This window comes from Alternaria ethzedia, assembly GCF_023757985.1.
Source record: "Alternaria ethzedia strain BMP 0044 chromosome Unknown scaffold_9, whole genome shotgun sequence".
Classification (NCBI taxonomy): domain Eukaryota; kingdom Fungi; phylum Ascomycota; class Dothideomycetes; order Pleosporales; family Pleosporaceae; genus Alternaria; species Alternaria ethzedia.
In genome coordinates this window covers 911,952-937,675 of record NW_026056202.1, presented here as the reverse complement: position 1 = coordinate 937,675, position 25,724 = coordinate 911,952, and the positions used below count along the sequence as shown (strand labels likewise).

The window sequence follows — 25,724 nt, the reverse complement described above, 5'->3', positions numbered from 1 at the left end:
GAACCGTCTGCCACCACTGCAACCACACTGAATTATAGTTGCAACATGTTCGCTGATCAGCATCTTGCAGCATCTGCGTCGATCAGCAAGGCCACCAACACTCTCTTTGATTGAAATACCCCAGGACTCCACGCGGATATCGGATTCTCCAGTTCAGTTCGACATTTCAACGAATGCGCTCTCTACCTCACCCTCATTCATCTCATTACTTTCGAAGTCGACGGAAAGACACCTGACTACCTTCATCATGTCGGACAAAGATTCAGAGTCCGGTGTCACTGGCGGCGTGCAGGCCAGCATTCCTATCCTTATGACCATGTCTGCATTCCTCGCCATTGGAATGTACAACATGGTTGAGATCCTCTTCCTCATATTCGCCGTCTTCAAACAACGCCGCGGGTTGTACTTCTGGAGTATGCTCATCGCCGCAGGAGGAATCGCCCCTCACGCCATTGGGTTTATCCTCAAGTTCTTCCAGGTCACGAAGCTTGACTTGCTTTCGAGCGCCATCATCGGCGTAGGCTGGGTCACCATGTGCCCGGGACAGTCCCTTGTACTGTACTCACGCCTGCATCTTGTTGTCGCGGACGCTAGGAAGATCAGATGGGTGCTCTACATGATCATCTTCACCACGATCGCTCTCGGCGTCCCTCTATTCACCTTCGCCATGGGCGCGAACTCCAAAGACTCCCTCAAGTTTCTCCCGGGATTCGAGATCTACGATAAGGTCCAGATCGTTGCTATCTCAGTCCAGGGTAAGTGTTTCCATCCGAGCCGCATGTGAGATAGACACTGACTTTGTACTCCTGCAGAGATGGCCATATCGGTTATCTACATCTTCCGAACAGTAAAGATGCTCCGTGGAGATTGTGGTCGACGACGTGGATCTCTACGAAAGCTTTTCATTCACTTGATCATCGTCAATGTCGCAGTCCTGGCCTTCGACATCACGCTTATCGCAGTCCAATTCTCCGGCCACTACGAAATCCAAACTACATACAAGACGGCAATCTACAGCATCAAGCTCAAGATTGAGTTCTCTGTCCTCAACCGCCTTGTCAATCTTCTACAACACAAGAACCTCTTCGGCGATGGCGCTACACGTTGCCATGATGTGGAAAGGTGGACGGACAACAGGAGGACGTACAGCTCGAGCAACCGTGGCGGATTCACAAAGATGGAGGAGAGTGGCTCGGTGGCGAATAGCGACAAACACTCTTCGGTCGTGACATGCCCGGCCAAGGCTAGCTTCCGCATGACAGGGAAAGCTGATGTGGAGTTGGATGACATCATGGATGATGCTACGTTGTACTCGGAGGGCAGCAAGAGCCGAAATAACTCAGGCTGCCAGGGCGATTGTCGCAGTCAGTGTTGATACCCAGGTAGTGTACCCTTAAGGAGACCGCCTACTATATAACGAATGAAATAATGACACAATATACCCCAAAACACGTTCACTATGCGGTTGAATGTTGCTACGATGTGCATTTTGTCGTCAAGTCATGAAGCACCAAAGACAGCAGCACTACCTGTCAACCAACCTATCATCATAGCACCGGCCCTATGACACACTTATGCCGCAATGTCGTTCTAGTAGCTCAATTTTACCTGACACCAGGTGAAGTTGTCTCTCACTGCCCACAGCCACGTTTTATCGCCACGCTTGTTGGCTAACCTCTTACAAGGCCATCGCATATACAAGCTGTCTATTGTGGTAGAGGCTTCTTCCGTTCTCCATCAACCTACTTCTACCCCAAAAGTCGATCCTTTCAGCATAATTCGCTCGTAAGCAACTAAAAAGTCCAAAATGGGCGCCACCACGCATCACCCAGCGACTCTACAGCCAGCGCAACCTCCACCAACGGCAGCCCTGCAGAAGGCTACTTACTCCGACATGTTCCTCGATATGTAAGCAGGTGATGTCGCCGTCTAAGGCAACTTCTCTAATGTCCAAAAAGGATTCAGGGCAGCTCCATCACAGTCATCGTCGGTCAATCCCCATCATCTCGGACCTACACCCTTCCTGTCGCTCTACTCTGCGTCCACTCCATCTATTTCCGCGACCAAATTACTCGTATCAACGCCACGGTGTTGAAGGAGCATACAGCTAGCAAAAAGCGCAAACTCTCCACTTCCAACGATGACGTGGTGGTGATCAAGGAAGAGGATGGAGAGCTGGCCAAAGAGGAAGACACGAAAGAGGATGCGAAGAACGAAGAGAAAACCATCAGGTTGCCAGATGTCGATCCCGCCATCTTCGGTCTTTTCCTCAAGTTCATCTACAAGGACTCATATCCATCCAACGTGGACGCGAGGACTCTGCCAAACAATGCCCATGTTTACCCGAGGACAGCCAGCGCAAACACCGCTGCTTCCATTCCAGCGACAACACTGGCACCTCGTCAACCACCCACTCAGATGCCGTCTCACTTCCAGCCCACCTACCCGCTCACCCCCGCTCAAACCCCAACCCGAACAACCATGCCACCCCCTCCTATCCCACACAACATAACCTCTCCGCAACCCATCCCCCCCTCAATCCACGCCTGGCTCCTCGCTCAACGCCTCGGTGCCTTGTCCTTCATGAATCACACCATCCAACACATATACTCCGGTATAGGCCGTCACTTCGCCCTCACACCCACGCTCATCGACCATGTATGGCGGGAAACCACACCCTCATCCTCTCCCGCATCAACAGTCCTTACACCATCCCCCCTTCGCAACCTCCTCCTCCACACCCTGACGACCTACTGGTCGCAGCCGGGCCCGCAGCAGAACCCCAACTCTATTATCCTACGCTCGCTATCTGTGTCGCACGGACAAGGCCATTTCTCGACGGGTTTGAAAGACGCGTGGGATAGGCTGTTCAGCGAACATGAAGATTTGAGAAACGAATTTATTCATGGATTGCAGGCGGGCCCCGGGCAGCTGGGGGTTGTGGGAGCGTATTTTGCTACTTCGGGTACTGTGGTCGTGGGAACTGGAGGTGGAGGTGGGGGTGTGGGTAAGAACGAGGCTGTGAAGGGAAAGGAGAAGGAGAAAGGTGAGGGCGTTGAATGGGTGGATACGGGCAGGGGGATTATCATCAAGGAGGAGGAAAGTGGTGAGATGAAGGTTTTGAATGAGACGAAGGCGGCTCGTGTCTGAACGGGTGCGCTCTACTCTTTTCTGCTGGACTTCTTTCTGGTACGAGACGAAACATTTGGAGAGCGGGATCGGCGTTGGAAGCGTACAAAAGTGAACGGCTTAGGCCAACTATGATTTTTAGGCAAGGAAAAGTTGGCGTATCGATCATAGAGTCATTACTCCATCATACCTTATCTACGGTGATCGTTGGGTATTTACAACGTTTGCTCAGCTCCTCGTTCGCTCATTACTTTTACACACCCCTTCATATCATTACATCCGCCTTCAATCCAATCTTTCAATATACACGTCGTGACTTGTCGCAAATACCATAGATGTACGACCCTTAACGAGTCCAAGCATCAGCAACACGCTCCTGCCACTCATGCTCCATATCCTCTGCACACTGCTTGCAGACTCCCATACGGCAAACATCAATGTCGCACTCCCAAAGCTCTTCTTTGACATCTTCGTCGCAACGGTGGCAGAAAACAGGGACGGAGACATGCTGTTTGTAGCCAAAAGCGGTATGCAGGTACGGTCGGACTTCCAGGCTGTTGATGGCGACCTCGTCGGGCACAGTCTTGAGGTTGATGGGGTGGAAGATGTGGCCGTTCTTGAGACAGTAGTGCTCTTTGAATGATGACCTGGGCGGAAGAGGAGGTGTAGCGTGATCTTCTTTGGGAAATGGGGCAGGAGGAATTTGCTGGTCGGCAAGTACATCGAGATCGAGACGTTCAGAAAGAGGGCGTTGTTTGGTGTGGTCGTAGTCAGACATCCAGTCCTGGACAAGAAGACGTGACTCGTCGCGCGGCAGCTTCACTTTCTTGTCCTTGTCGAGGCGGTTGAACTCGCTAGCGGAAAGAGGGCCATGCATTACGGTAGGCTGGACTCTGTTAGTTGCATCTGTAGTAGTTGAGAGATACTTACGCACCTCCACATGCTCACTGCGCTCGTTGAATGGACTGATCTTTTCGTCATGTTGAAAGTAGTAGGTAGGTTTGAAGGGGGCCTTGAGCTGACTAGATAGGGCTAGCAGGGGCAGTGGGTTAGGTGGGGCAACCGGTGCGACTCGTGTGGGTGGTGCAGGCGGTGCCAGAGGTACAGCTGGTTTCTTCCTCCTAGGTGGAATATCGACAAGCTTGACCATACCGGGTGTGACCCGCATGAAGGGTACGGTCGTGGCGTCATGTAAGGTGGGCTCTTCGTCCAAGTCATCCTCGTCGTCGCTGTCAACCTGGCTATCTGCACCACCGCAGAGCTCACACTCTCCTGGAGCGGCGTGACAACGCTGTGCGGCTGCAAAGTCTGCTTTCATGGCTTCGTTAGACGCCTTCAGGGTAGCGTATGTGTTGTCGAGAGTGAGTCTATCAGCATCGTTTCTGTCTGACACCGCCATGCTAGCCGCAAGTCGCGCCTCTGCTTCTTCAAGCAAACGGTCTTCAACCGTTTGCAGTGGGCCGCGGAGGCGGAACACCGTAGATTGCAGAATTGCGCCATTTTTGACCTCAACCTCGTTACCAGGATGGGCCGCGAAGTCTTCTTGCTCGTCGTGAGCCGCCTCATCGATGACTTCGTCTGTGATTGAGAGGTCGTCCTCTTCCAGCTCGTACCTGATATTTGTTGTGAGCAATGACTCATTACGCGACCGAGATAGCGGTGCCTTGGAAGGAGCTTTCGCGTACTCAGAGATATCGTTCAGCTCAGGATCATGTTCGCTGATTTTGTAGGAAGTGCGCAGCTCATCGTGCGACGTCTCTGTAATAGGTGCCATCCTCTCGAGCTCCTTAGGAAGCTTCTTGCGCATACGTCTTCTCGGAGCTTCGGGAACAACCGGCGGAACTGGTGGGAGCGAACGGAACTGGCCATGGCGTTCGGTGTCGCTACTACGGTATGTATCAGTATGTTCTTCTGGACGCCACGCTAGAGAAACAGCTGCGACGCGCCCCATGTCGGCTTCACGGCTAGCATTAGATGGTGCAGATGGGAGTAAGCCTAACATTCGCTGAGCTTTCCGGTTAGTGTTGCCCCAGAAGCCCTTGGGCTTTGATGGCTCCATGTCAAGGCCCTCTTCCGTGAATCTCGTCTGTCTGTCCGACGCGCTCTTCTGAGTGGTTATTGCCGACATGGAGCCTCGCCTTGTCGATATCGGGCGTATCGGTAGGCTATCGTAGCCGCCATCGTTCTGGGCTGGACGGCCTACAGAGGTACTCCGGGGTCTGCCAGGGCTAAGTCCAGGGTCCACGCCCAGCAACTGTGCAGCCTTGATAGGCGTCAACGGCGGTAGAGGCGACAGCTGGGGAGTAGGCTCATGGGAGCTGCTCGGGCGGTCTTGGTCCCGTGCCTTGCGGCCGAATTTACCATGCCTCTTCTTGCCCTCAGTCGCTGCTGTTGATGCGCTTCCTGTTGTGGGTGTAGGCGAATGGACGGCCGGCATAGTCGAAAAGCCATCGGATGGGCGCGCTGGAAGAGGGCGATGAAGGTCGCCTGGAGGGCCACTGCTGTGTACGTAGGAGTTGACCATAGGATTCGAGGGCGCAGAAGGAGGTGAAACATGAGAATGTTCAACTTGATCCGTATGCTGTGCTGCGGTGACACCACTCGCATTCTCCCTCTCGGCGAGTGAGTCAAGACCGAGATTGGGCGTAGCGTTGGAGCGCGGTGCGTTGGAACGGCGCGTGTTGCGGCGTCTCTGGCCGCCAACCATCACGGCGGCAGGGCGCATGCTCCACGCGGGGTTGGCGAGATCAGGTACGACCATTTTCCGAAAAGAGGTATATTTTCGTGTGCTGTAGGGTAGTGCCGATTGGCGGTGGTGCAGGTGCGCGATTCGAGTGCGACGAGGCAATCAAACCAGAACGAAACCAGCGACCCAGACCAAAAAAGAAGCGCGACACCTATCGGTGCATTGGGAAATCGCAATCGGGTTGCGGTTGTGGAATGTGGTGATCCGCTCAAGTGGTGACTCGACCACAACAAACCGAGCTTGGAGCTCTGTCCACCAACAAACGGAGCGTGTTGCCGCACAGTAGCGGCAGTGAATGAGGAAGGCGCGGCATAAATATGACGTAGGCGAGGAGAAGCTCGAGACCAGCGAGTGAAGGAGGAAATGAGAGAATCAGTCGCTTCCGATATGTTTACTACGTACGGTGACGCCTGTTGAAAAGACACAGATTTGGGAAGGAGCATATAGCGACGGAAAGAACGACCCCGAAGAAGAGAATTATAGAGTAAATAGAGTTAAACGATGCTACGAGAAAAAGAAGACCTTTGCTCCTACAAACCATGTAATAAGATCTGGGGGTATCTTTGTGTACGCGATTGTGCTACGATCCATGACTTCGCTCGTGTAGCATCCGTCTCTGTGCACTGATCTCAAACCCAACGTCACGTAACACCCACTGCACCCGAGAACGAAAACGCTTGACTGACCCTCACAAGAAGTTGAAGAATAGACCAGGGAAAATTTCTGAACCTGTGCTACACGCTGGAAACGCGGATGTTATCTCAACGTCGCAACTTCGAACTCCTGCGTCTAAGGGCTGCCATCGCTTGTCTGAACCATCGACGAACTCGATGCTACGAGCCCGTTGTATGTTTGTCGCTCTTGGGGCTGCTAAGCCTCGCGACCTGCTCAGTGACCGTGCTCCCACTTCTTGCTCGTCCAGCCTCTGGCGACGCAGGGATATCGATAGAACTCCTCAACCCAACTCCGCTGATCCTACCAGCAGGTGTTACCGGTCTTGCTTCTTCAGAAGCCTTGGGTGGTTCGCCAGTCGACTCCATTGAATCCGGTTCGCGGGTCAATGTAGCTGACTTCGATGACTTGCTGCTGGGACTTGCGCCAAGACCTCGGTGAACCTCAAGTGTGCTGGATCCATGGAGGAAGTCGGAGATGTCTGCATCGCTCGTGCCTTTGCCATCAGGTGTTTTGGGTGGACCTCCGGAAGGACTTCGCGGGCTTCTGGGCATGTTAGGCTGGAAGAACTTCTGGACAGCATTGCGGTCATCCACTTCATCCTCCTCGTCACTAGTCTCCCCGAAGTAAATACTGTCCCAATCGCCCGAACCCACACTACGGGTCGAGTCGGTCGTATTCGATCTCTTGGGTATCCTTAGACTGGGCGGCTTGAGCGGGGCTAGTTCGTCCGCGACTTCCCTCATCTCGCTATCAGTGCGCTCGATAGGTGGCTGCAGTCGCTCCTGTCCCTTGACGTGTTCGCCATCTTCGTTGATTGGCTTGTTCACGGCTTGTGCACGATCAAGGGCGGGCTCCTCTTCATCTCGCGTGTTGGCCGAGTAAGTGTCTGCGAAGTGCGTATCGCAAAGGTGCTTGACGACAGGCCAGCCATAGGCATTAGCAAACATACGACGCACTATCATGTTGTTATGAGCGTCGGGCTCAAGGCTGACGAGAACCTTGCGCCAAGAAAGGTCCTTATGATAAGCGCGAGCGATCTTCTCTTCCACGCGCATCACACTTTCGTCGACACTTGTTGTCGATGCCTTGGAAGTAGTACTGTCACCAGAAAAGTTGCGGACTGGCTTCGTTTTCGTAGGTGGCGGAGGAATGTCTTCGGGGTGGTAGATTCTGTCGTGGAAGATGGTGCGTGCTCGAGTGGACGGGTCTGTGATCCAGGACTGAGGAGGAACAGGAGGGTTGATCAGGTCACCAGCAGACTCGAAGATGGTCGTTTTGGGTGGTGCTAGGTGACTCTTGGGATTATCGACAATCGAGTCTCCACGGGTTGCTTGGGGTCGCTTCCTTGGTTGTGCGCTATGTGACGATGTCGCGTGATCTGCTTCAGCCGGAGAAAGCTCGTCTTCTTCGTCTTTCCCAATAGTCTGACTACGACTAAACATCTTCTTGTCGCGCGAAGTGTGCTTTCCAGTCGGCCTGATGTAGCTCCACCACTGCATCAAAGTGTTTTGCGGCTGAAAGTACTGGTCGTTCGGCTCCTTGGCTTCTGGACTCTTCTTCCCTCCTTCGATGGCCTGATGGGCTGTTGGCTCTGCAGTAGATACTTGTACTTCGTCTTCCTGATTTGTGACGTCGGCGCCTGGTAGAGGTACGGTAGTATCGTTTCCATTGTAGGTTGGCGATTCGACCCCAGAACCCTCATCGTCCGAGAATCCAATTCTAGAGGGGTTGGGCGAAGAGTTTTGCCCAGTGATCTGGCCGTAGCCCCAGACCGCTACCGTGCCGATGAGACCATTTTCTCTACGAGCCTTCTCAACCCGACCCAAGCCTCTCCAGTCCAAGAACAGAAGGCAACTCGTGCGCAATGGTACTATACCATCATTGACAACATTGGAGTACAAAGTACGGTTTCGGAATCTTCGCAGGACTTGGTGCGCCGGGCCAGTAGGCAGGATACGCAGCAAAGGCTTTGCGCCAGGATCTTCCTGATGCTGATCGTGCGTCTGGTTACCAAACACGTTACCCATAGCCGTCCAGCCGCTCTTTGCCAATGTCGGTGCTCTCCAAGTAAGACCGAGATCCTGGCCGGTCCTCCCCACTAGGCCAAAGTCTAGGGCAAATTTTACGTATGTAGGGTTCTCATTGCTCAGTCCTAAGAATGGAGACGCCATAGCGATGAAGTTGATGGGCTTGATTGTGTCGAAGAAGTTGGGAGAGTGCTTGTGGATATATGCGATTGCGTACGTCTGTACCAGTCCTCCGAGAGAGTGGCCGATGAAACTGATGCTTGTGAATTTGTATGCGCGCTTGTCATGTCCTGGGGATGTGTGCATCACACTGCTACCGTGATGGGACGGGATGCCTTCGTCTGGCTTGTCTTTCGTTGGCGAAAATGTATTGGACAACTTCTGCCCCATGGACTTCTTGATCGGCAGGTATGGTTGATCAGGGTAGGTCAGGTTCAACACGTACTTAGCGAGCCGCTTCCCGAGATACTGGATGCCACGTTCTGTGCGTATTACGTTGCCGTCGAAACCTCGAACAATCACATCTTCTTCATCGTCATCCTCCTCGTCATCTGATATGTCCTCTTGACCGCCTGACAGTGGTGCTGTCGACGCATCTTGATCCGGTCCGGTCTTCTTGGCTCCTTTTTCCTCTCTTCGCCGCCGTCTTCGATCTTCCCGCGCTTGCTTTGCCGTCGCATCAATGCTCTCTTTCAGATATAGCATGTCCGCGCCGAGATTGCTATGTAGACCATGCGTTACTATCACAAGGTGTATATTCTTCTTCTTCTGTCGGTGCTCCGTCGGACTGCTATGATCTTTTGATCTTCTTGGAGAGACCTCGTCCTCCTCTTTCCACTCTGGTAGCTCCGGTGTATTCCATAAGCTTGTAGTGTCATCAACCACTAGCTTGACCGCCTTTGAATACACACCCTTAGGCTGTGCCGGATGATGCGAAACATGTTTCTGGCTACCCTGTTGGTGATCTTGTACTTTTCCTGGAGTTCCATGGCTATTGCCAGTGACAGCAGTGAAGCCTAAGTCCAGCGATCGCTCGTCGCGTGCCACCAACAACTCGTAGTTTACAGACGCGGAATTGGAGAAGATGATTTGCGACGCGATCTCGATGATCCATGTGAGGCTCTTCGGGGTGCCGTCATCCCCCCTGATATCGCTTCTGTACTGTTCCGGAACAGTCAACTTGGTGTTCCAGTATCCACCAGCCTTGACATTAGGCTCAAAGTCGGGCTCGCCGTAGGTTGCGTCGGACTTTTTGTTCGGGTTGAATGTTGAAGGATAGGCGGATACGTGAATCGTGTATGGCCCGTGGAGGTATGCGGCGCGTAGTGGTATGGCGGAAGAGTTCCGTATGCGAACGTGGAGGGAGGAAGGAGGCGGTAATATGCGGTCTTCGGAGGGGGTGTATGTGAGCGTGTATCTGCATGGCGACTTAGTAATCCGTCCTACAATCTCCCTAAACGTTGTCGCGCTCTGTCCATCTCGTATAGACAGTGCGTACAGCGTCCATGCCATCCCGCCGGCAGACCCTGAGAACTCACCTCACAACCTCTCCCACCTTGACGCTCCCCTTTTGATGCAGCAGCAACATCTTCAGCGCGCGCTTCTCCTCGGCTTCGCGTTCCTTCCGTGACTTGACACACACAAAGTACGAGGGTTCAGGGCGTTTGCGGCCCGTGTCGGCGATGTGAGCGAGGGAGTAGGTGCGAGGCGTGAGCAGCATTTAGCGGATCCAGCGGAGACCGGTACGACCAATGGACAACAGCCACAGGCGCGTCATAGGACATGAGTAGTTGTGGCTGATCGCTCCGTACGAAATAAATATGGAGCACAGCGAACGTCGCGATGGCCGGAAGGTGATGATGTATGTAGACTGCGAAGTTTAGCGACCTGGCGATGGTCACGCACGCGCTCGTCGGAGATCGTCGCACGTCATTGCTCGCGTGGCAGGCGCGCTGCACGAGGGAGCTGGCAGGTGTATCCCGACCAAGATCGATCTGCGTGGTTTCACCATCTTGACAGGCTTACAGAAGCTTGACAGATATGTCAGATGCGGCATCAGATAAGCGATGATTTGTTGGGCGTGTTTTACGCGTTCTCGGGTTCCAAGACACGCCCTGCGCCTTCGTCGGAACGCTCCTCGGCCAATTCCGACCTCGTTCCTCCAGCCTCCTTTGAACGCTTTCATCGCGACTGATCCGCGGCATACATACAATACATCGAGGGACCGCAGGCTTCCTCTTTGGCGATAATTCCGTCAGATCTGAGTAACATGTATACCTCATCATGCTTTCAGATCGACACGGTACCCTGCATGAGGACGTCTGTAGACCCTCAGGTACTGATTAGCGCAGCCACGTATTCGGCAACTTGCTTTTCAGATCATCGCAGTACATGTGTATACGTACTTCTGGAGACCCTCAGGTACTTTTCAGGTCACAAAGTAATCACGAAGATGACGCGTGCAGAACTTCAACAAGCTATCACGGAGTTGGACGCAGTCTGAGTACACATTCTTCTCGCTAACATCATCGTTTCAGGGTCTACTTCAGATTCAACACCAGATGTATAATTCCAAAGTCTGTCTCAAAAGGTCTAGGGGTATTCGCCAATTTCCTAAACGCCTTGCTAAATCGATTCCGAACATAAATCGCCTGTCACAAAACAAGACCCCAGAAAGCAAATATTTAGTATGTGTTAGGAAGATCCTCTATCTTAAGCCGCTCCAGCGCCGGGAGAGCCGCCACCAGGTGAGCTAGCTGGACCCTTGCCCTTACCGAAAGAGGGTGACGTTGGTGACTGCGGAGATCCTTGACCTCGTCCGGAGCCAGCTGAGCCGCGACCTCGAGGAGTATTGGACCCACGACCAGCTGATCCACGGCCAGATCCTGGCTGACCACTAGAGCTGGGACCTCGAGGAGTAGAGGGGCTGCCACGACCGCGACCGCCGGAGGGAGGAGAAGTAGCTAGGTTTTCACGTGTGCCTTAGAAGTATTAGCTCGGTCTCAAGAGAGATGTGACGAGGTCGCTACTTACTCCTCGAGGGAGTCGAAGGAGGCTGTTCGGCGCGGTCGAAGACCGAATCTCCTGCGAACTCGTACTCCTCTTCGGCGTCTATAATATGTCAGTGTCCAAATTCTCTCTCGTCAACGTGTATTTCACTAACCTTCACCCAGATCCTCTCCAGGCAAGCGATCGCCCCTCACAAGAGAAGCATGTTCCTCCATCTGGATTTCCCAGTACTGGTGCTCAAACGCGCCGAACTTGGGACGACCAGGTTGCGTGTACTGGAACTTGACTCGGCGACCAGTAGGGGGGTCGAATACGCGGTAGCCTGAGTCGTAGAACTGGAGAGCATCTCCCATGTTGCAGCGTACATAGTCCTTGCCTTGGAGTATAATGAAGCTTCTCGCGTTCTTGTCGCTGCCAGCTACCCAGGTTGCCTTGCCGAGGGAGGAGCCGTCACCACCGTCGTTTGCGCCTTGAGGTAGGGCAGTAGGTCCGTACTGAGGCGGGTTGGACATGTCGGCTTGGAAGTGTAGTGTGGGAGTTGCGTTGAAGGTTTCAAAGGTGTATGTAGTAGTCGACTCGAAGGTATAGTAAGGAAGAGATATTCGAGGTCTGAAAGAGGTATATAGTAGTCGAAGTGTACTGTATATATCGAAGGATTATTGATCAAGGAAAGAGTCAAGGAGGTACTAGATCAGCGGTTTATATGGACACCCCAGATCCGAAGACAGGAGCCCAAGACCGTTTGCTTCAGGCGTCAGGTGCATTATGGCGCCATTCTTCTCGTCTCTCACTTAGCAAGAGTACCTCAATGAAAGGTCTGAAGGCGCGGTAAGAGAGCGCTGCAAACAGCCTTCACTTGGAGAAGGGGCGGTAACGGAAAGAAATACTCAGCGGATGAGCAGGCGGTGCAGGAGCGGAGAGGTATCAGGAAAGTGGCGGTGGTGGTGCGCCCCTGACATGATCTCGACACCGCCTATGTGGAAGATATGGAGCGAAGGGAGTGAGCTGATGTGTTATGAGAGCCTCCGGCGCGACTTCATATACAGATTTCCGCGCTTGCTTCCGGTGGGCGCATGGCTTGAGCAAGCAGTTTCCTCCATGTCGCGCCTATGGCAATCTTCTTGAGCAAGCTCCACGATGTCCTCAGTTCCACATTGCTACGCAAACGATGGGAATATGGTCTATCACACGAGCATTTCATCGTAAAGCAACTCAGCGTCGGATGACTCGGTAGAAAGCCATCGATTTGGGGTATAGGGCATTACGGTTACATTACATGATGCCACATAGCATTGAGACTCATTCAACGTACTAGAGCTCGACCTTTCCTACTCAGAAAACAGACTCTCAAGAATCATGCCATATGCCTCCGCCGCCTGCACAAGTTCATCTTGACTCAACATCTCATCAGGCGTATGCGCGACCTCGATTGTACCAGTACCAAACAAGTACTTCTTCTCCACTTGCGGCAAGCTGGGAATGTCCGTTCCAAAGAACACAGGCGCAATCTCCAGTCCCTCAACGTCAGTGTCGAGGATGACCGCGGGGTACCTAGCATTCGAGAAAACTACCTCAAAAGTAGCATTTTCCTCCTTTGCACGCGTCTCGAACGGTGACAGCATTCCGGCAATCATATCTTGCACAAGGTCGACTGCGTCGTCTTCGCTGCGAGCTATACGTACGGCGATACTCGCGTTAGCATGGTCGGGAACGACATTGCTAGCGACTCCACCCGCGACAAGTCCAGCGTTGAGAGTTGTTGCGCCTAGTAGCTCACTTCTCGGCAGAGCCGGTTCGAGCATGTTCAGTCCAACAATGGCTTCGGCAAGATAATTGATGGCGCTCACACCGAGCCAGGGATATGCGGAGTGAGAAGAACGGCCTGTGATATCCAAGCTCACACCCAGGTATCCTTTGTGTCCGCTAGCTAGCTTGCCTTCCGTTGGTTCGCCGAAAATACCTGCGCGGAAGGTGGTGTTGGATGCGTACTCGGCGAAGGCTCTCATTCCCGCACCGCCAGTCTCTTCAGCGACAACGAAAAGCATTCCTAGGCTGGGCGTGTCGGTTCTGGATTGGAAGAGCTTGTGGGATGCGATTATCATGGTTGCTACGGGGCCCTTTGCATCGACCGAGCCACGACCGAAGTGATAGACTGTGCCGTTCTCTTCCTTGCGCTCGAATGGGTAGAATGGTGGCACCTGATTTTGTGTCAGACGCTGTTGTTGGAGCAGTTCTCGGGTCGAATATGCTTACAGTGTCGATATGACTAGTGATCAGAACTTCCGGCCAAACTCCCTGATCTTTAAGCTCTTGGGGATAAGCGAAGACGTTAAAAGTACCAGTATCTCCAGCGGGGATTTCTTCGACGTAGTACCCCAGGTCCGAGAGATATTTTGAAATAAACTCCGCGCATTCAACTTCATCCCCAGAGATAGAGGGGATATTGACTAGCTCTTCATGAAGACTGTATAGATCTTCCGTCTCCTCAGTGGTAAGAGTCGCTGAACTCGATGCGGATGGACTGGGAGAGTTCACAGTCGATGGTGACACTGAAGCTTGCGGTGCTGCTATGGTCAACCCTAAGGATGCCAGAGCTGCCAGAGTTTTGATGACGACCATCTTGGCGTTTGGTATGAGTGCTGGCACTTCGAGTATGTTTCTACTACTTGTGAGTCAAGGGCATACCCCATTCTTATACCTTCAGCACAGCCTTGAGACCTCGGAAGTTGAAATCCAATCCACAAAGACGCAATTCGCCTTAGTCAGGACCTACACTAGATAAACGCTCGAGACGACAGGGTTTAACGCAAGGTATGGATACTTGAAGGTTGGCGTACGTCGTTCGGCATTGAAGTTTCTCACTTCGAGGTTTGCGGAACGTTCTATCCTGGCGTGGCCAAGAAGCCATATCTCCTAGAGATACAGTGAAGACGTTTTACTGGAGTGTCGACGGACTACAAGCACAAGCCAAGGACATCGTTGCAAACTAACGCATCTAGCTTGATATGATGGAAGAAGATAGCTGGTTTACGTAACCCTTGCCGCATTCTATTGTTCACGATAGCTTCTTCTTCCGTAGTTTGGAGAAGAACGGGATGATGTCAACCGCGACAACGGCCGCAAACGCGGGGTGCGGAGCTGTTATCGAGCGCAGGGCTCTGATAAGCGGTATCTTAGCGCCATGGCAGCATAAGAAGCGTCTTGGTAGTTTCCCCGGCCTGTTATTTCGGATGTTTGTAAGGCGAGTGTTGTAAAAGCGGTACAAGTATCGGACGTGGGCGCATCAAACAGTGGATGAGCGCAACAGGGTTCCAAGCGCTGTCAGATATGTAGATGAGTCGATCCTTCGCTAACCCCGTGTATCTGTTTTATCCAATTTTCGAAAAAGGAAGTATACAGTAGCTGCACCGTGCACTCGCATGGGAAGGAACGGTATCGTGATGATGCCATCGCCGTTAATGGTAGCTATCGCTTTGCACAAGGCACCAGAACGTGGCTGAGGACACCGAAGTAGAAGGTATCGAAGCAAAATAAAGCGCTAGTAAGTAGAGGGAAATATGAAGAGACGGGAAACAAGGAATAATCGACATGTTGAAGAGGTGGTGGTAGCTGCCATGATTGGGCCGACACGCGTTCGCGACGTGAGTTCGATGGGGAAGTCGCGACCGCAACTACCGCCAACAACAATGGGAACCCACGTATAGCTAGTCAGTGTGAGAGTCTAATGTCCCTGATCATGATCCCTAGCACCGCGATTAGACTCTCTTTGCAGCAGCTGACGTTCGGGAGCTCACACACAAAGGACCGAAAGTGGATAGCGCGCCGCCCTTGACCGCCGACTGACGACTGACGTACATCGGATGGATCATCAGCCTGAGCCACTCCACATCTCCGCCCGCGTATCCGTGAGGCTTGAGCTTTCGCTACCTGTAGGTCCTGGTCCTGCATCTCTCACCTAAACACCTACACCCAAAGAAGACGCCCAACGACTGCAATCATGTTCGGCTTCGTCGCCGACGGTTTGACGTAAGTATTACCCCGCCCCCGCCTGCAGCTGCCAATTCTCCAACAAACTTTGGGGCCTGACGAAGTATCGTGAGCTCGCCGCTTGCTTTCTTGGAGCTCGCATGACTGCGATATGCAGCATTTTCTTTTTGCTGCGACGTATTCGCAGAGAACCTAGCTAATACGGCGATAGCGTTGCAACCACCGTCTTCTTCCCTATCTTCGCCTCCTACAAAGCTCTTCACACCTCGGATCCAGCCCTCCTCGCACCCTGGCTGATCTACTTCGTCGTCCTCTCTGCCTTCACCGCCGTAGAGAACACCTTCGACTTCATCCTCAGCTGGGTGCCCTTCTACTCATGGATTCGCTTCTTCGCACATCTTTACTTGATCCTGCCTGGTTCGCAGGGCGCAAACTACCTGTACCAGGAGTACATGGAGCCTTTCCTTTACCACCATGAGCGAGAGATCGACGAGTTTATTACACAAAGCCATGACCGTGCCAAATCGGCAGGTATGGCATACGTCGAGATGGGCATCGAGTGGGTCAAGGTCAACGTTCTGGGCTTCGCACCTGGAAAGCCGCAGTCACCAAGACCCGAAGGGCAGACGTACGCACAAAACCTTATGAGCAGGTTCCAGATGCCTTCGGCAAGGGGCAGCAACGATCTATACGGACTCGTCAACCAAGCACTCAGCGGAGCCAGCGCACTTTACGGTGCCGGTAGCGCAGGCACTCGAGATGCGCAAGCCTCAGATCTGAGCCGCGGCGCCGGTAACCTCGTCCCAGACTCCATCCGCAACAACAACGACCGACTCGACTACGTTGCGTCGCAACGCCAGCGCCTCGAGACCCTCCTGCAAGCATTCGACCGCGAACAAGAAAACATCCGCACACAACAAACAGGCGGAAGCAGATACCATGAAGTCAACAGGAGTACTGGAAGCCTCTCTGGTAGCCTCTCCCGTAACAGGAGCGAAGCGGAATTCGACAGGATCGAGCGCGACGAACTGAGCTCGGGCTCCGACCGACCACCGTACCCCCTCACACCACCCGCACTCGGTCGAAGGACAAGCAGTGGCTGGATGCCGTGGAATTGGCAGCGTCAGGAACTCCCACGAGATGACCCGTTGGCTTACGGTAGGGAGCCAAGTGATGTGAGGAACAGATCCAGGGCCTCTGGTTTCGATCTGGGCGACCGCTAGAAGAATCCCTGGAGGACAAAATCGGGGATATGATGGGGATATTTCACGGCGTTTGGGCAACATGGTAGATGGTATTCTGCTAGGCTTCACAGGTACACTGAAGCTGTGTATATTTGGTATCCCAATTCATGAGTACGAGTAGGACTAGTCGTCCTGGTGATGTTACAACGTATGCGTACAACCACGGTTGGCTTGCGTGAGGTTCTATGCCTGGTTTCCCTGAGATTGGGTCTATTCCCTTCTAGCTATATGATTCCCGGCATGACTCAAGCCCACTTACAACTTCACCTCCTTGTACGGATACTTGGCGGTATCGTCCTTCCTCAGCACAATCTTCCTCTTCTTCTTCGTACTCGCGTGCTCCACCCACACCTCCTTCGTCATCTTATTCGTAAAATCCCGAATGAAGCGCGGATCCCAGAGTTCAGACGCGATACCCAGGTCTTTGCAACATCGCATCAGGGCGTTCGATTTGCAGCCTTCGGTCGCAGTGGGAATGCCGTCGGGGTCGAAGTATTGTTGCTCGCCACGGGCGATGGAGACAAGTCTAAGTCATTTATTAGTGATGATTCAGAAGGATAGCGAATGGGGCGAAGAGCAACATAGCGAATGGGGCGAAGAGCAACATACCGTCCCTGCACAATAAGTCCATACTCCCTCGTCACCAACTTGCCCGTAACAATACTCTCGCCTCTCGGCGCAAGACCCCACCCTCCAGGTCCGAACGCCTTGTTCAATATCCGCCTGTACTTGATCTCAGGTAAGTATATGATACCATCAGGCTTCACCTCCACGTCGTCCTGCGTGATAGGCGCGAGTAGCAATTCTCCTTGTTCGGGTGTAAACGATACGGAGCCGAGACCATGGTACGAGCGTGTCCAGTCTATCGCTGGTACGCCTTCCAGCTCGGGCGGGGCATCGGAGAGTCCGTCGGTGAGGGAGCGTTGTTTGCGGGCTGCGGAAGCTGCGCTGTCTGCAGTGGCATTGCGTGTTGTTGGTATGGGCGGTTCTTTAGCGACAAATTGGGGTTGTACTGTCCGCTGTGGGGTCGCTGTGGTCGCGGGTTTTGCCGCTGTTGACGCTGTAGTTGCTGGCTTGGCAGCTGTGGAGGTACTGGTTGTGCTTGTCGTGCTCGTCGCTGCTGGCCTGGGTGCAGTCGCGTATGCGGCGAAGATGCGGGACGAGGTGAAGCCCCGCTGCTGTATCCGATTGGCGATTGTTCTTGATGACGAAGCGGAGAGCAGGGCGGAGACGCCTCTGCGTGCTGGTGTCGCTGCCATTGTATTTGTGCAAGGATGGGCGGGGTTGATTTGTTGCCCTTGGGACGCAAACGCCTCAACGCGAAGTCACGATCTGATAGCCGCACGGGCCATGTCTGCGTACACGATGGCGGAGTATTGCTGTTTGCCGATTTCACCGACTATGCTCATAGGCGAATCATCATCATTCGCATTAGCATTGCACATGTTCAGGTGACGACTGCTTCTGGGCGTCGCGTTTTCCTTTGGTCGCTTTCGTTTGGTCGTTTTCGTTTAGTCCTTTCCGCATAAGTTTGGCTGTTTACGTTCGGGTTTGTGCATTCCCGAGGTCGTGTGGTGAGATATGACGACAACGTCGCTGCTACTAACATTGCTTGCAACTCGGCTCCGATAGTGACATGCAAAATCTGCAGTTTGGGGATAGTTATTTACCAGATGTACAGATCTGCCAGGAAGCTTGTCCGAATGCGCATGCGAGAGCGATTCGAATGTCCGGAAGAGTATCCATGCTGATCACCCGGTTTCCCCACAGCATCGTATGCAACGTATAAACTCAATTCTCCGAGCGATCGGCCGGTGAGCATTACACGGACGAAAATGTCCTATCGGAATCTGCCACACTCTGAAACATATTTGGCAGGCTTCACATGTCATATTACGCCCTGATGTACGAAACCAGGCTGTGCTCAACCCGCACAGCCATCTGCCAGACCTGATTGCCGACCCTCCGAGGGAGTGGGTTCTGGACGAGCTTAATGATCCTCATTAGCCGGACGGTGAGCGTGGGAAATATCCTCCCCATGGATGGTCGACTCGCGTCAAATGCCTCATTAGGTGCGACATTTGGGCTACTCCAGCCGATCACTTGACACTGGGTGCCTGGCTACTGGCTACCGACGTCAACGGTACTAGGCGAGCTGGCTGCGTCCCGTCTCGGCATGGCACCTACTCCGTTTCTTTTAGTGCGACGAATGTAGTGCTTGTACTCGTCTGTACTTAAAGCTTGCGCGTGCCCTGCATCAAGATCATTATATGGTGGCAGGACTCCAAGCGTCATGTCTCCAACATCAACAAACGGTTCTTCGGGAATCACGAAAATCTTCAACATGGCCTCGATACCGCACATCGTTGGTTATCTGATCGGTTTTGTAAGTACTGCTTAATTCGCGGAAGCTCGTCAGAAAAATAGCTGCTAACTTCGCATAGCTGGTCCTCCGCTTCATTGCTAGAGCCATCTACCGCATATACTTCCATCCCCTCCGACACTTTCCTGGACCGAAACTCTACGCTGCGACGCGCATCCCATATAACTTTGCTATCTGGCAAGGCACACGAGATAAACTCTTCCAAGACTTACACCAAAAGTATGGGCATGTCGTTCGTGTCAACCACGATGAACTGAGTTTCACGGATCCAAATTCTTGGAAAGATGTAAGTTTCGCATACTTTGATACAGATATACTTGAACGCCCCCTCGACGTTCCAGGTTCGAGTTGGAACCTCCCGCTACCTTCTTAGGTGCCCGAAAAAGCAAATGTAATCTTCGCCACCGACTAACCACCTTCCAGATCTACGGCCATGGTTCCAAAGGCACGGCAGGACATGTTCCTCAAAAAGCCTGGATGAGGTATGGCACAACACCCAATCGGGAACTCAGCCTCATCATCGCCCCCGACCCAGACCACAGTCGCCAACGCAAGATCTTCACGCCCGCATTCTCCGACCGAGCCTTGAAACAACAAGAGCCCCTCTTCGTCAAGTACGTCGACAAACTTGTATCTTCCATGAAAAGCACCATCGAAAAGGATCCAACCGCGAAGTTCGACATGGTCAGGATGTACAACTTCACCACCTTCGACATCATGGGCGACTTGACTTTCGGAGAGCCACTGCACATGCTCGACAACGCCGAATACGACCCCTGGGTTCGTATCATCTTTGCCAGTCTCAAGATGGGATCTCACTTCACCGTCATGATGTCATATCCATGGCTATGGCGTGCGTTCAAGAGATACGTACCCGAGTCTGTAAATCGGAAGCGGATGGACCACTTCAACCACTCTGTAACGCGCGTGACAAAGCGCCTTGAGAAAGGCCGCGATTCCGAGGGGGTCGATCTATGGGATCTGGTGCTAGGCCAAAAGGAAGGCCGAGGCCTGACCCGAGGCGAGATGGACGCAAATGCTTCCCTCTTTATGATCGCCGGAACGGAAACAACAGCTACACTCGTTTCGGGCCTGACATACCTTCTCCTGCGCAACCCGGACTGCATGGCGAAGCTCAACCATGAGATCCGTAGCGCTTTCGCTAGCGATGCCGACATGACCATGGAGCAGCTCGCTGCATTGCCCTACCTATCGGCTTGCATCAAGGAAGCGTTCCGTATCTACCCGCCGGTTCCTCTTGGACTCCCACGCCTTACACCACAAGACGGCAGTACTGTTGTCGGCCAATACGTACCACCCGGCACCATCATCATGATCCCGCAACACGCCATGTACCTGTCGGACAAGAACTTCAAGAGGCCAATGGAATTCCTTCCTCAGAGATGGATGGGTGATCCCGAGTTTGATGGTGATGAGAGGCAGTGTGTTCAGCCTTTCTCTATTGGATCGAGGGATTGTGTTGGCAAGAAGTAAGTTTACAATTCTCTCGCTTATGCAGACCACAGCAAGCTAACAATAAGCTTAGTATGGCATACCACGAGATACGCCTCCTTGCTTCCAAGGTCTATTACAACTTCGATATCGAACTCTGCCCCGAGAGCAGTGATTGGAGTAACCAGAAAACATTTATTCTTTGGGAGAAGCACCCTTTGATGTGCAAGTTGAAGGCTGTCAACTAGGAGATGCTGTAGTAAGATTATGATACGAACCAATGAAATGATGAAGCATGTAATACAATACTTTGTATCAAGTTCCGTGCGCACTTGTCTCGAATTCGCCAAGTCGGTCTGCAGCCCACAGTAAGTCTTTGCCATGTCATGAGCTACCAACACTAGGAGCATCTTCAATTCCCCCTCCTAGATACCAACATCCTCCACACGCAACAACCCCGACGCCATACCCGCAACAGCCCACGTCCCAAACTTCAGATTCGGATTCCAAGCCAGCGCCGTAACGGCAGTCAGCTCTTCGAAGATACTAATCGACCTTCCCACCTCCGGATTACCCCTCTTAGTCGCATTCGCAGATGTACTGTGCGCAATGCCTGTTTGACCAGCCTTGTAGCCTTCGGTGATGCGGACCAGGGGTTGCGAGAGTACTTCTTGCGGCACCTTCTTGGTTCCATCAGCTGGTTCTCCGGCTTGCAGCTCGTGTTCGTCATCATCGTTGGGTTGCTCGGCTGGCTCATCTTCGGTCATGGTGACATCTCCACCAGTCGTAGACTTGACAAGCTGTCGATTCATCGGTCCTCGCCACTCGTGGACAAACCATTTTTGCTGCCATGGCATGATCTTGTAGTTTGTGATGCGCATGATTGGGTTGCTGGCTTGGATGTCTCCGTCAACTCCGCCGATGAGAACGCCAGGGTGGACCGGGCTTGTGGCGACGCGTGTGATGCTATTTTCTAATCGCATGCTGTAGAGGTTGTGGTAATAGCGACGAATGGGGGTGTGTCGCAGGATGTAGTGTTCGTCAGGCATGACGAAGGACTGTGTATGCTCGTGCCATGCCTGCGTTAAGCAAAGTGTGCGACCTCGTATCGAAGCAGTGGTGTCGGCGTTCGGGCTTCGTAGGTCGAAGAGGCGCGCGAAACCGTCTGCGGTGCTGATAGACAGGAATTGGGGGTTAGACGGCCATCCGGAGGATACTGTGAGAATGTATGTGTCTGCCAATTGCTGATAGAACCAGGGTCTGGGGTTGTGATGTGTGGCATCGGGTGTTCTCAGTGTGCCTGGGCGGTTGAGGGACCAGATGCCTACAGTGCCTGCTGCAGTCGCCACCGCGAGTGTATGTCCCGACAGCCAGTGTAAGCACGAAGGTACTGTTTGAGGAAACGAAACTTCGAACGCAGCGTGTGAAACATGAAGATACGTATGAGTGTGAGCATCGGCTTTGGGAGGTGCAGATATATCCAAGACACGCACTCGTCCATCGGACCAGATACCCGCAAGCATACCTATATGCCTGTTACTTGCGTCGTCCGTCTCTTCAGTCGTGTCTGTAGCGGCTACCGGGCACCATCTGAGATGTTTTGGCGCACCCCAGTCTGTGCAGATGACTAGCTCTAGTTGCGGCTCTTTTGATGGATCCAAATCGCCTACATCATCAGCTTCGAACGACCATATCTGAATAGACGCAGGGAATGGCTCAGTAGGATTGAATGCAGGTGCTTTTGGCTGCTCCAGTGGCTTGGGCTGGTCGCCGCTGGTGGGTCTCTGCTCGATGGCAACAGCAAGATATTGGGTGCTGGATTCCTCGTTTGTCGCCCATTGAGCGTCTTGCACCCAAGAGCCAAGGTTGAACAACCAACCGCGTCGCTCTTCATCGCCCGGAAAGGGTTTTGCGATGCTCATGTATGAGCCTTTTGCCAGCGTGTTGACTTGGGGAGTGTTTACCGGACCAGCCAGTACGTTCATGGTATCCGATCCTGGGGTTACCATGTACTGTTCCGCCTCGTCCGCGGTCAATTTATTCGTCGTCTGCGCTTTTGCAAAAGCATGGCTTCCGGAATTGGCATACCACGTCCTCAAGACTTCATTCTCTTTCTCCCTCGCGCCTTCGGCCTCGAAGAAGCTCCTTCTCAAGCTACCAACCTCAGCATCATCAGGTTTATTCTTCTTATAACTCCGGATAGGGAACGTTTCTTGTGGGAACCAATAGTCCCTCGATTCGAGTACTGGTCTCAGATGGTGTACATCTGGACCAAACAGGTTCTTCAGCCGCGGCTCATGACCACCGATCTTGTCGAAATCAGGGATACCTCGCGTTCGTAATTGGGTGTCCGTATCGACAACCCGTACTTTGATGCCACCTCCTTTCTTGAATATGACTGGTGACGGTATGTTGTCTGCCATGTCCTTGTAGCGGGGATCATTGTACCGTCGTTTCGGAATAACGTCTGGGGTAGTAGGCACGGCTTGAGGTACTCGCGCATTTCGTGCATCGCGTGCATTGCGTTTTGGAGTTGGTGCAGGACTTTCGTCGGAATTGGCCTGCTCTTCCGCAGAGTCATCTTCCTCCTCTACCACTTCGTCTTCTTCTTCTTCATATTCGACCTCCTCCTCCTGGGCATCCGGCATGAAGTCATCACCGTCGTCATCATCGCCGTTTTGGAGGGATGGTGTCTGTTTGCCGGAGGGCACAGTGCCATCCTCGTCTTCATCGAGAAACGAGTATTCATCCTCGACGCGATAGGATTTGCGCGGCTTGCCTCGCGACTGCCGAGGTGATGAGTGCTCTGATGCGAGCGTTAGTGGTGTCCACCCTCGTCGAAGATGCAGGTAAAATCGCCAAATGCAGCACTAGCTCCAAGCGGCCTTCGTCATATATGGCTTCGGCCATCTGAGATATCGATGGACTCACACTGAAGCTGGAGTATCGCGTTTTTTCAACGCGTAGCTGGGCCTGTAGAGTACTTCAAATCACATACCTATGGACATTTCGAGCACTCAGGTGTGTTGGTTGTGACTGCCCAGGTGATTGGGTGAAGAAAGAGCAACTCGGATGCGACCAGGAAATCCAGCCCCACCATTAGCGGAGGGCACAGACCCTTTGACCCCGCCATCGCATCCAAATTTTGCTGTCAGAACTATGATTCACATGCTTGTGGGAGACGTGACTGCGGGCTGGATGCTGGTCGCATACACTCAGCGCACTACATTTATATACCTTGTTTTTGGTCGTTTCTCCATCAAAACGAATCACTTCGGGTAAGCAGCTTTCCAAGCCACTCTCCCAATCACCGTACTAACAGCCCTATCGTGGTATGGTCTAGTGGTATGACGTCGCGTTGTGGCTGGCGGACACCTAGTGTCCCGATCCAGATCCGCGCCAGCCTGGGTTCGAGTACGTTCAATCCCTCATTGGTGGTCCTGAGACATTTCTAACATGTCTACAGTTCCCAGTACCGCCAATTAATTGCGACAATCTTTTTTTGCCCTCTCTCTCACCATGGCTATGTGAAATTGGGTTACGCACACTCTTTTTTGCCCTTGTGTGCGGGTGTACTATAGAGAATGTGCTACGCAAGTGCTACGATAGAGATGCGCGCGGCTCCTCTTTCAAATATCGTTGTCTTTTCGTGATAATAAGAAGGGAAATGTCAGAGACGCCGATGCACGCTTACAAGATATCTCCAGCCACTACATAAGTTTGTACAAGTCTGTACAACTACGAAAACACATGCGTGATTTGACGAGATTGATGCATGTGTGTGCGAGTAGCAATCGGCCAAGACCTGCGGAAAGCGAGAACGCCAACGATAGAGTAGGGCGGGCAATAAGGTACCGCAGTAGGTGTATATGAAATGTCGAAGCGATGGTGGGTTTACACAATAGAGTGACGACATATAACACAACGTCTATCTTCTCTCGGTAGCGCGCCACATGTTGGTCAGATTTGATGAGGGGAAACCCAGAGGTATCATGTAGTATTTCCGCGAGCGATGGTCTCATATAAATGCAGTGCGAAGACGGAGTTCGACTTTATATCTCATATGGTATTCTCTTCTATCCAAGGGGTATCTAATAACGCCGTGACGCTAACAAGGTGAATTCCGTTGCATCTACTTACCCACTCTTTCCAGTCGGATTTACTCAGCGCGCAATCTCGCTCCGAAGTGAAAGCACAATCCGACAGCCAAGTCTCAGTCCGTAGAAGAGGCACCAGCCGAGCGGTCTCCAGACGTATCTGAAGACGATTCTGACATACGATTAGTACGACTTCGTCTGGTATATCACTGAACCGACTTACCAGCAGCGTCTTCCGATGAGTTACCAGTATTCTCGTTGTCGTCTACAAACGCGTCACCGTCTACACAGCGTCAGCCATAATCGTGCGAGAAGGATACATCAGACCCACGGTGAACTTGAAGCGCGTTGTAAGCATCAGTTGCTGCCCCCGAACCCGTCGCAAGTGCATTCTCGTGCGCGACAATGTCCTGCATCTGAGCTACGATACCCGCAGCAGGGGGCATAGATGGGTTGCCAATGGGGCCGGGAGGGATCTGAGACTCGGGGATAACCTCGTAGGTCTCCCCGTCGAGGATCGTATACGACAGTCGAGCATATTCACGCGCTTCCTCGACGCGGGTACGACGGTATCGAGGGAAGAGGCCAACGCCGTCGACGACGTAGTTCTTGGTGATACCAGGCGGTTGGAACATGATACCTGCCCAAGCAGCCTTCTGGGGAGTGCTTCCGTCTCCTGAGAGAGGGATCTTGAGGTTGGGGTAGGAAGAGGATCCATGACTAGTGCCCTTGTTGTTGGAGTTGCCGCCGGGAGGGGGAGGAGATGATCCGGCAGCGGCGGACATTTTGTCTTCGGTTGGAGAATTGGAAAGTAAGATATATAGGTTCTATGATACAGTCAGTAAGGCGAACAAAGGCCATCGTCTTCAAGAGAACTTACTAGGAATTGAAGTGTATAAGAATGATATCTCTTCTTGTAGCAGTGGTGTATAGAAAGGAGGAACCATAAACCCGCTCGAAGCCACCTACTTATAC

At 52.8% G+C, this 25,724-nt stretch overlaps 11 protein-coding genes across 11 annotated transcripts; 4 read left to right on the top strand and 7 right to left on the bottom strand.

Annotated features, from left to right (window-relative positions):
- Positions 1 to 247: 247 nt before the first annotated feature.
- On the top strand, positions 248 to 1,375 carry J4E87_004884 (uncharacterized protein; the record flags this gene model as incomplete). The annotated part of the gene is made up of 2 exons (XM_049376501.1): positions 248 to 755; positions 813 to 1,375. The coding sequence occupies 2 exons, from the start codon at positions 248 to 250 to the stop codon at positions 1,373 to 1,375; spliced, it is 1,071 nt and encodes a 356-aa protein (XP_049234012.1).
- Positions 1,376 to 1,807: 432 nt separating this feature from the next.
- Positions 1,808 to 3,150, top strand: J4E87_004883 (uncharacterized protein; the record flags this gene model as incomplete). The annotated part of the gene is made up of 2 exons (XM_049376500.1): positions 1,808 to 1,908; positions 1,959 to 3,150. 2 exons carry the CDS (start codon positions 1,808 to 1,810, stop codon positions 3,148 to 3,150), a joined length of 1,293 nt encoding a protein of 430 aa, XP_049234011.1.
- Positions 3,151 to 3,475: 325 nt separating this feature from the next.
- On the bottom strand, positions 3,476 to 5,836 carry J4E87_004882 (uncharacterized protein; the record flags this gene model as incomplete). Its single annotated transcript, XM_049376499.1, has 2 exons — positions 3,476 to 4,015; positions 4,064 to 5,836. 2 exons carry the CDS (start codon positions 5,834 to 5,836, stop codon positions 3,476 to 3,478), a joined length of 2,313 nt encoding a protein of 770 aa, XP_049234010.1.
- Positions 5,837 to 6,708: 872 nt separating this feature from the next.
- J4E87_004881 (uncharacterized protein) lies at positions 6,709 to 10,297 on the bottom strand (the record flags this gene model as incomplete). The annotated part of the gene is made up of 2 exons (XM_049376498.1): positions 6,709 to 9,994; positions 10,116 to 10,297. The coding sequence occupies 2 exons, from the start codon at positions 10,295 to 10,297 to the stop codon at positions 6,709 to 6,711; spliced, it is 3,468 nt and encodes a 1,155-aa protein (XP_049234009.1).
- A 992-nt stretch (positions 10,298 to 11,289) lies between these two features.
- On the bottom strand, positions 11,290 to 12,098 carry J4E87_004880 (uncharacterized protein; the record flags this gene model as incomplete). Its single annotated transcript, XM_049376497.1, has 3 exons — positions 11,290 to 11,558; positions 11,611 to 11,688; positions 11,741 to 12,098. 3 exons carry the CDS (start codon positions 12,096 to 12,098, stop codon positions 11,290 to 11,292), a joined length of 705 nt encoding a protein of 234 aa, XP_049234008.1.
- An 816-nt stretch (positions 12,099 to 12,914) lies between these two features.
- J4E87_004879 (uncharacterized protein) lies at positions 12,915 to 14,205 on the bottom strand (the record flags this gene model as incomplete). Its single annotated transcript, XM_049376496.1, has 2 exons — positions 12,915 to 13,784; positions 13,840 to 14,205. The coding sequence occupies 2 exons, from the start codon at positions 14,203 to 14,205 to the stop codon at positions 12,915 to 12,917; spliced, it is 1,236 nt and encodes a 411-aa protein (XP_049234007.1).
- Positions 14,206 to 15,583: 1,378 nt separating this feature from the next.
- On the top strand, positions 15,584 to 16,796 carry J4E87_004878 (uncharacterized protein; the record flags this gene model as incomplete). Its single annotated transcript, XM_049376495.1, has 2 exons — positions 15,584 to 15,612; positions 15,785 to 16,796. The coding sequence occupies 2 exons, from the start codon at positions 15,584 to 15,586 to the stop codon at positions 16,794 to 16,796; spliced, it is 1,041 nt and encodes a 346-aa protein (XP_049234006.1).
- Positions 16,797 to 17,072: 276 nt separating this feature from the next.
- Positions 17,073 to 18,076, bottom strand: J4E87_004877 (uncharacterized protein; the record flags this gene model as incomplete). The annotated part of the gene is made up of 2 exons (XM_049376494.1): positions 17,073 to 17,343; positions 17,427 to 18,076. The coding sequence occupies 2 exons, from the start codon at positions 18,074 to 18,076 to the stop codon at positions 17,073 to 17,075; spliced, it is 921 nt and encodes a 306-aa protein (XP_049234005.1).
- A 1,085-nt stretch (positions 18,077 to 19,161) lies between these two features.
- On the top strand, positions 19,162 to 20,900 carry J4E87_004876 (uncharacterized protein; the record flags this gene model as incomplete). Its single annotated transcript, XM_049376493.1, has 4 exons — positions 19,162 to 19,203; positions 19,262 to 19,486; positions 19,624 to 20,690; positions 20,747 to 20,900. 4 exons carry the CDS (start codon positions 19,162 to 19,164, stop codon positions 20,898 to 20,900), a joined length of 1,488 nt encoding a protein of 495 aa, XP_049234004.1.
- Positions 20,901 to 21,077: 177 nt separating this feature from the next.
- On the bottom strand, positions 21,078 to 23,881 carry J4E87_004875 (uncharacterized protein; the record flags this gene model as incomplete). The annotated part of the gene is made up of 3 exons (XM_049376492.1): positions 21,078 to 23,438; positions 23,821 to 23,839; positions 23,877 to 23,881. 3 exons carry the CDS (start codon positions 23,879 to 23,881, stop codon positions 21,078 to 21,080), a joined length of 2,385 nt encoding a protein of 794 aa, XP_049234003.1.
- Positions 23,882 to 24,865: 984 nt separating this feature from the next.
- Positions 24,866 to 25,534, bottom strand: J4E87_004874 (uncharacterized protein; the record flags this gene model as incomplete). Its single annotated transcript, XM_049376491.1, has 3 exons — positions 24,866 to 24,909; positions 24,973 to 25,032; positions 25,081 to 25,534. The coding sequence occupies 3 exons, from the start codon at positions 25,532 to 25,534 to the stop codon at positions 24,866 to 24,868; spliced, it is 558 nt and encodes a 185-aa protein (XP_049234002.1).
- Positions 25,535 to 25,724: the final 190 nt, after the last annotated feature.